The sequence below is a fragment of the Chlorocebus sabaeus genome, chromosome 28, assembly GCF_047675955.1.
Source record: "Chlorocebus sabaeus isolate Y175 chromosome 28, mChlSab1.0.hap1, whole genome shotgun sequence".
In the NCBI taxonomy this organism is placed as follows: domain Eukaryota; kingdom Metazoa; phylum Chordata; class Mammalia; order Primates; family Cercopithecidae; genus Chlorocebus; species Chlorocebus sabaeus.
In genome coordinates, this window is record NC_132931.1 from 11,347,306 (window position 1) to 11,355,337 (window position 8,032).

Below are 8,032 nucleotides of genomic sequence, written 5' to 3' on the forward strand. Positions count from 1 at the left end.
AACATAGCAAAACCCGGTCTTACAAATACAAAAATTTTAAAAATTAGTTGGACGTGATGGCGTGTGCCTGTAGCGCCAGCTACTCGGGAGGCTGAGGCAGAAGGATCGTTTGGGCCCAGAAGTTAGAGGCTACAGTGAGCCGAGATCGCGCCACTGCCCTCCAGCCTGAGCGACAGAGTGAAACCCTGTCTCTAAAAGAAATAGAGGCCAACCCTGCAGAACCGCGTCTGCAGCCCGGGCTTTGTGACTTCTCTCCAACCCCCACCCAGTCACAGACGCGCCCACTTTCCGCCCCGCGCGCCGGAAGTGGCCGAGTCCCGTCGGCCCCTGCGGGCCGCTCGCCGTCGCCATGGAAACGAAAGCGGCCCGGGAGCTCTCTGCCCTAACGCGCCGGCTACCGTGGGCTCCGGCCTGCTACGCCCCGGCGGACAGCGATGCTGAAGGCCAAGATCCTCTTCGTGGGGCCTTGCGAGGTGAGTCCCGGCCCGGCGCGACAGAGGGAGCGGGGAGCAGGCCTCGGGGCCTGAGCGAGCGCAGGTCCCCACCCGTCTGGTCTGTGGCTTGCTCCAGGAGGCGGGAACCCGGGCCCACCGCGCCGATCCCGGCTGGCGCCCCTGCCCTTTCCGCGAACTCCGTGCTTTCAGACCTTGATTCCAACCACTGCCCGGAGGAGGTAGTGGAGGCGAGCCCGGTGTTAATGAGTCCCGAAGGCCCAAGGTACTGAGTGGCGTCACTGGAACCACAGCCTAGATTTCGTGACTCTTTCTCTTGCCTCCGGGATCCACCTGATGAATGCGTCTGTGGGTCTGGACTTTTGTTTGAGACAGGTTCTCGCCCCGTCGTCCAGGCTGGAGGGCAGTGGTGTGATCATAGCTCACTGCAACCTCGACTTCCCTGGGCTCAGGTAGTCCTCCTGCCTCAGCCTCCTGAGTACCTGGGACTACAGGCGTGCACCACCACGCCCGACTAGTCTCGCCCTGTCACCCAGGCTGGAGTGCAGTGGCATGATCTTGGCTCACTGCAAACTCCGCCTCCCGGTTTCAAGCGATTCTCCTGCCTGAGCCTCCTAAGTAGCTGAGATTACAGGCCCACACCATCACCCCTGGCTAATTTTTGTATTTTTTGTAGAGATAGGTTTTCACCTTGTTGACCAGGCTGGTCTCTAACTCCTGACCTCAAGTGATCTGTCCACCTCGGCCTCCCAAAGTGCTGGGATTAAAGGGATGAGCCACCACGCCTGGCCTTAATTTGTTAATTATTTGTAGAGACAAGATCTTGCTATGCTGTCTTGCTATGTAGCACCTAGGCTGGTCTCCAACTCTTGGGCTCAAAAGGCCTCCTGCCTCAGCCTCTCAAAGTTCTGAGATTACAAGCATGAGTCATTGCTCGAGGCCTGGGCATTTTACTATATGGTCCTGGAACCACTGGCTATTAATGTGTGTGTTGGGGGCGTGGTAGTGGGGATCACATCTACATGTAAACTTCACATCATCCACAGAAATAAAGCTGAGATGGACTAAAGCTAAATGCGTTAAAAAAACAAAAACAAAAACAAAAAAAAACTGGCCAGGCACGGTGGCTCACGCCTGTAATCCCTGCACTTTGGGAGGCCAAAGCAGGTGGATCACCTGAGGTCAGGAGTTCGAGACCAGCCTGACTAACATGGTGAAACCCCATCTGTACTAAAAATACAAAAATTAGCTGGGCATGGTGGCGCATGCCTGTAATCCCAGCTACTGGGGAGTGTGAGGCAGGAGAATCGCTTGAATCCGGAGGCAGGGGTTGCAGTAAGCCAAGATCACGCCATTGCACTCCAGCCTGGGCAAAAGAGCGAAACTACATCTAAAAAAATAAATAAAACCGGTAGAAGTCTTAGGCCAGGCGCAGTGGCTAACACCTGCCAGCACTTTGGGAGGCTGAGGTGGGGAGATCATTTGAGCCCAGGCATGCGAGACCAGCCTGGGCAACATAGGGAAACCCCATCTCTACAAACAATACAAAAATTAGCCGGGCATGGTGGTGGACATCTGTAGTCCCAGCTACTCAGGAGGCTGAGGCGAGAGGATCACTGGAGCCCTACAGATCAAGGTTGCAGTGAGCTGTGATCGTGTTGCTGCACTCCAGCCTGGGCAACAGAGCAAGACCTTGTCTCAAAAAAAAAAAAAAAAAAAAAAAAGCCCAACTAACATGGTGAAACCCTGATCTCTACTACAAATACAAATACAAAAGTTAGCCGGGCATCGTGGTGGGTGCCTGTAATCCCAAATACTTGGGAGGCTGGGGCAGGAGAATCATTTGAACCCGGGGGTTTCAGTGAGCCTAGATCACAGCCTGGGCAACAAGAGTGAAACTCTGTCTCAAAAAAAAAAAAAAAGAACTTAATCCCATGCTCCCTGGGCCCCAGACCAGGCTGTGCCCACTGCACTAGAGCAAGACAGTGCGGTCGTAACCACCCCAGTGATCTCAGGGTGCCGATGACCTATACTGCACCACGCCAGCTTCCAGGCCACCTCTTGGGGTGATTTTTTTGGTTTCCTTTTCTGCCTTTCAACAAAGACCTTTATTTGCACTCATTTTCACAGAGTGGAAAAACTGTTTTGGCCAACTTTCTGACAGAATCTTCTGACATCACTGAATACAGCCCAACCCAAGGAGTGAGGTGAGCCCTGACAAATCTGTGTCCCCAAGAGTGCCCAACTGGCTGGGCAGGGAGGCTCATGCCTCTAATCCCAGCGCTCTCGGAGGTCAAAGTGGGAGGATCGCCTGAGCCCTGAGCAATAAAGGGAGACCCCATCTCAACTAAAAATAAAACATTAGCCAGGTAAGTTGGCATGTGTCTGTTGTCTCAGCTACACGGTAGGCTGAAGCAGCAGGATTGCTTGAGGCCAGGAGTTGGAGGCTGCAGTGAGCTATGATTGTGCCACTGTACTCCAGCCTGGGTGACAGAGTGAGACCCTGTCTCAAAAAAAAAATTTAATAATAAAACAATTTAAAAAGACTGCCCAGCCATCACCCACCTCCTACTTTTGTTGCTGTTGGCATTCCAAAAGTGTAATGCAGCCTCATTATTGGTGCTACTGCTGCTCTTCTTCCTCGTCCTGTCTCCCAGGCTGGAATGCAGTGGCACGATCTCGGCTCACTGCAACCTCCACCTCCCAGGTTCAAGCAATTCTCCTGCCTCAGCCTCCCCAATAGCTGGGATTACAGGTGCCCACCATCATGCCCGGCTAATTCTTTTATTTTTAGCGTAGCGAGGGTTTCACCATGTTGTCCAGGCTGGTCTCGAACTCCTAACCTCAAGTGATCTGCCCGCCTCGGCCTCTCAGAGTGCTGAGATTACAGGCATGAGCCACTGCTCCCAGCCTACTGCTCTTCTTTTTCCTTTTAGGATCCTGGAATTTGAGAACCCGCACGTTACCAGCAACAACAAAGGCACGGGCTGTGAATTCGAGCTATGGGACTGTGGTGGCGACGCTAAGTATGTTTCCTTTAAAGAAAGTCACTTCATCAAATGGTTTAAAAATCAGCTGCCCAGGCCAGGGGCGGTGGCTAACACCTGTAATTCCAACACTTTGGGAGGCCAAGGCGGGTGGATCACCTGAGGAGAAAAGTTCAAGAGCAGCCTGGCCAACATGGTGAAACTGCATCTCTACTAAAAATACGAAAAATTAGCCTGGTGTGGTGGCGGCCACATGTAATCCCAGCTACTTGGGAGGCTGAGGCAGGAGAACTGCTTGAACCCGGAGGCAGAGGTTGCAGTGAGCCGAGATGACACCATTGTATTCCAGCCTGGGTAACAGAGCTGGACTCTGTCTCAAAAAGCAAAACAAAACAAAAAATTCAGCTGCCCATCAGGCATCATGAAGTTGGGCCTAGCATGTGTCCTGGCACATATGAGGAGCTTGATAAATTATTTGCTGACATGCATTGCTTTATACACTTTAGTGATTAGGTTATGATGCAGTTAGAAGTTATCAACCTTGGCCAGGTGCAGTGGCTGATGCCTGTAATCCAAGTACTTTGGGAGGCCGAGGCAGGCAGATCACCTAAGGTCAGGAGTTCCAAGACCAGCCTGCCCAACATGATGAAACCTCATCTTTAAAAAAAAAATAGGGGCCAGGCACCGTGGCTTACGCCTGTAATCCACTGCTTTGGGAGGCCGAGGCAGGCAGATCACCAGAGCTCAGGGGTTTGAGACCAGCCTGGCCAACATAGCAAAACCCCATCTCTACTAAAAACACAAAACTTAGCCCAGTATGGTGGTGTGCACCAATAATCCCAGCCACATCAGAAGACTGAGGCAGGAGAATCACTTGAACCTGGGAGGTGGACGTTGCTACTGCACTCCAGCCTGGGCGACAGAGCCAGACTCTTGTCTTAAAAAATACTAACAATTTTTTTTAATGAAGAAATCATCAACCTTTAAAAAAACTAAAATTGGCCTGATGTGGTGCACACCTGTAGTCCTAGCTACTCAGGAGGCTAAGGCGGAAGGATCGCTCAGGCCCACATTGGAGGCTGCAGTGAGCTATGATCCCACAACTGCACCTTCAGCCTGGGAGCAGCAAGACCCTGTCTCTTTAAAAAAAAAAAAAAAAAAAAAAGTCATCGACCAACTGTTTTTTGTTGTTGTTGTTTTTCTGAGATGGAGTCTCGCTGTGTCACCCAGGCTGGAGTGCAGTGGTGCAAACTCAGCTTGCTGCAAGCTCCGCCTCCTGGGTTCACGCCATTCTCCTGCCTCAGCCTCCCGAGTAGCTGGAACTACAGGAGCCCACCACCATGCTTGGCTAATTTTTTTGCTTTTTTTTTTTTTTTTTTTGAGATGGAGTCTCACTCTGTCGCCCAGGCTGGAGTGCAGTGGCTGGATCTCAGCTCACTGCAAGCTCCGCCTCCCGGGTTCACGCCATTCTCCTGCCTCAGCCTCCCGAGTAGCTGAGACTACAGGCGCCCGCCACCTCACCCGGCTAGTTTTTTGTATTTTTTTTTTTTAGTAGAGACAGGGTTTCACCATGTTAGCCAGGATGGTCTCGATCTCCTGACCTCGTGATCCGCCCGTCTCGGCCTCCCAAAGTGCTGGGATTACAGGCTTGAGCCACCGCGCCCAGCCATTTTTCTGTTTTTTTTTGTTTTTTTTTTTTTTTGTTTTTTTTTTTGAGACGGAGTCTTGCTCTGTAGCCCGGGCTGGACTGCAGTGGCCGGATCTCAGCTCACTGCAAGCTCCGCCTCCCGGGTTTTCGCCATTCTCCTGCCTCAGCCTCCAGAGTAGCTGGGACTACAGGCGCCCGCCACCTCGCCCGGCTAGTTTTTTGTATTTTTAGTAGAGACGGGGTTTCACCGTGTTAGCCAGGATGGTCTCGATCTCCTGACCTCGTGATCCGCCCGTCTCGGCCTCCCAAAGTGCTGGGATTACAGGCTTGAGCCACCGCGCCCGGCCCATTTTTCTGTATTTTTAGTAGAGATGGAGTTTCACCGTGTTAGCCAGGATGGTCTCGATCTCCTGACATCGTGACCCACCCGCCTCAGCCTCCCAAAGTGCTGGGCTTACAGGAGTGAGCCACCGCGCCTGGGCTGTTATAGACCAACTTTTAATACTAAGATATTCTTTTTAAAGTCCACAGTTAGAAACCAGAATGACCTAACTTTCCCTCTTGTTCCTTTTCTTCCTCCCAGGTTCGAGTCCTGCTGGCCGGCCCTGATGAAGGATGCTCATGGAGTGGTGATCGTCTTCAATGCTGATATCCCAAGCCACCGGAAGGAAATGGAGATGTGGTATTCCTGCTTTGTCCAACAGCAGTCCTTACAGGACACACAGTGTATGCTAATTGCACACCACAAACCAGGCTCTGGAGATGATAAAGGAAGCCTGTCTTTGTGTAAGGAAACTGGAATTTCTCTTCCTCTTTTGTCTTGAATGTTTTGGACACCTACATACTGCCCCACGTCCTACAAACCAGCAGCTCTGTCCAGTTACTGAGCACCTTCTGTACCCTAGGCAATTGTTGCCCGCTCCATGTGAGTCCACCCTGTGTCTACTAAAAATACAAAAATTAGCCAGGCATGATGGCAGGCGCCTGTAGTCCCAGCTACTCAGGGGCTAAGGCAGGAGAATTCCTTGAGCCCGGGAGGCAGAGGTTGCAGTGATCTCACTGCTGCACTCCAGCTTGTGTGACAGGATGAGACACCATCTCAATAAATAAATAAATAAAAGGCCTGGAGTGGTGGCTCATGCCTGTAATTCCAACACTTTGGGAGGCCAAGGCGGGCGGATCTCTTGAGGTCAGGAGTTCTAGACCAGCCTGACCAACATGGTGAAACCCCATCTCTACTAAAGATACAAAAATTAGCTGGGGGTGGTGGTGCATGCCTGTAATCCCAGCTACTCAGGAGACTGAGGCAGGAGAATCACTTGTACCTGGGAGGTGGAGGTTGCAGTGAGCTGAGATTGTGCCATTGCACTCCACTCCACCCTAGACAACGAAGAGTGAAACTCTGTCTCAAAAAAAAAGAAAAGCAGAATACAGAGTAGGAAAATCCTGCTTGTCGCTATTCTTGGGTATGACTGGGGTGGCACTCTTTCTGAAAGAACTTTTCTGGAGAAAAACCTCCAATTCACATAACACACATCCCAAAGGTGACACAGTAATCCTGAAAAAGAAGTCAGAAAATACTCAGAAACAAAATGAGAATAATAGAGAATCTATCAGAAGACCTGGAAAGTGGTTTGTAAGGTTTTCATCCTGTTGCCAGGTGGCAGTATAGCAAACCCTTTCTCTGTTCTCTGGTGTCAAGGAAGACAACTTGATTTGCGAACTTCAGAAAGTTAAATTTCTTCTAGAATTTTCATTGGGAGCTAGAAAGGGCCCCTCATTGAAACTCCTTGCCTAATTAACCTTATCTTCATTTTCAAGCGCCACCCTTGAACAAGCTGAAGCTGGTGCACTCGAACCTAGAAGATGACCCTGAGGAGATCCGGATGGAATTCATAAAGTATTTAAAAAGCATCATCAACTCCATGTCTGAGAGCAGAGACAGGGAGGAGATGTCAATTATGACCTAGCCAGCCTTCACCTGGGACTGCCACCTCCCCAGTGAAATCAGCATGTTTCTTAGTGCAGATCTGAAATCACATCCAGCTCCTGATGTTTTCTTCTCCCTGTGACTGCAGAGGAAGTGTTCCTACCTGCAGGAAGGCACCAGTCACGCAGGGCATTCACTCAGACCATCTATGCTCTGTCCTGAGTTCAGTTTAGAAAATCCTATCATCGAATTCAGATTTCCTGGCCCCAGAACTTCCCAAAGACCTACAAAATGGAGGGATTTACCACCTTCATATATGTCCAGTTATATAGTTTGTGGAATTGTAACCGTTGCAGCCCAATGATACAACAGTAGTTTAATCATGTGTGTTGGCTTGAATGTAATTTTCATTCCTTGATTTACCCAACAAACACCGACGGGTTGAGCACCTGCTGTGTGTGCACCGCTGTCCTAGCTGCTGACTGCAGACAGCATGCATGAAAAAGACACAAATCCCCACCCTCGCGGAACTCATTCCATTTTCCTAAATATTAGGTTGGTGCAAAACTAATCGCGGTTTTTGTCATTTTTAATTTTTAATGGCAAAAGCCGCAATTACTTTTGCGCCAGCCTAATAGTAAGGCTGATTCAGAAACTTGAGTGCAATGTCTTGGATATGCAAAAAAGAAAATCAAAACGCATTCTTCATTCTCTGTAAGAGTTCTAGGTGGGGCTCAGTGGCTCACACTTGTAATCTCAGCACTTTGGGAAGCCAAGGCAGGCGGATCACTTGAAGCCAGGAATTCAAGACCAGCCTGACCAACATGGCAAAACCCCATCTCTACTAAAAATATAAAAATTCACAGGGTGTGTTGGCACAGGCCTGTAATACCAACTACTCGGGTGGCTGAGGCATAAGAATTGCTTGAGCCTGGGAGGCAGAGGTTGCACTGAGCTAAGATCGCACCACTATACTCCAGCCTGGGCGACAGACACCATGTCTCAAACAGATTAA

The 8,032-nt window shown here is 50.3% G+C and overlaps 1 protein-coding gene across 3 annotated transcripts; it reads left to right on the forward strand.

Annotated features, from left to right (window-relative positions):
- Positions 1 to 322: 322 nt before the first annotated feature.
- IFT22 (intraflagellar transport 22) lies at positions 323 to 7,402 on the forward strand. 3 transcript variants are annotated; one of them, XM_008018454.3, is made up of 5 exons: positions 323 to 473; positions 2,583 to 2,659; positions 3,389 to 3,478; positions 5,671 to 5,873; positions 6,909 to 7,402. In XM_008018454.3, the coding sequence occupies exons 1-5, from the start codon at positions 435 to 437 to the stop codon at positions 7,055 to 7,057; spliced, it is 558 nt and encodes a 185-aa protein (XP_008016645.1). In that variant the 5' UTR covers positions 323 to 434; the 3' UTR covers positions 7,058 to 7,402. The 3 variants fall into 3 exon arrangements, with proteins under 3 accessions (XP_008016645.1, XP_008016646.1, XP_008016647.1); XM_008018455.3 differs by lacking the exon at positions 3,389 to 3,478 and having other exon boundaries at positions 334 to 473; XM_008018456.3 differs by lacking the exon at positions 2,583 to 2,659 and having other exon boundaries at positions 366 to 473.
- The last annotated feature ends 630 nt before the right edge of the window (positions 7,403 to 8,032 follow it).

Coding starts and splice junctions, on each gene's coding strand:
- IFT22 (XM_008018454.3), top strand. CDS start 435: ATGCTGAAGGCCAAGATCCTCTTCGTGGGGCCTTGCGAG. Junction 474..2,582: donor TCTTCGTGGGGCCTTGCGAG/GTGAGTCCCGGC, acceptor TCATTTTCACAG/AGTGGAAAAACTGTTTTGGC. Junction 5,874..6,908: donor TAAAGGAAGCCTGTCTTTGT/GTAAGGAAACTG, acceptor TTCATTTTCAAG/CGCCACCCTTGAACAAGCTG.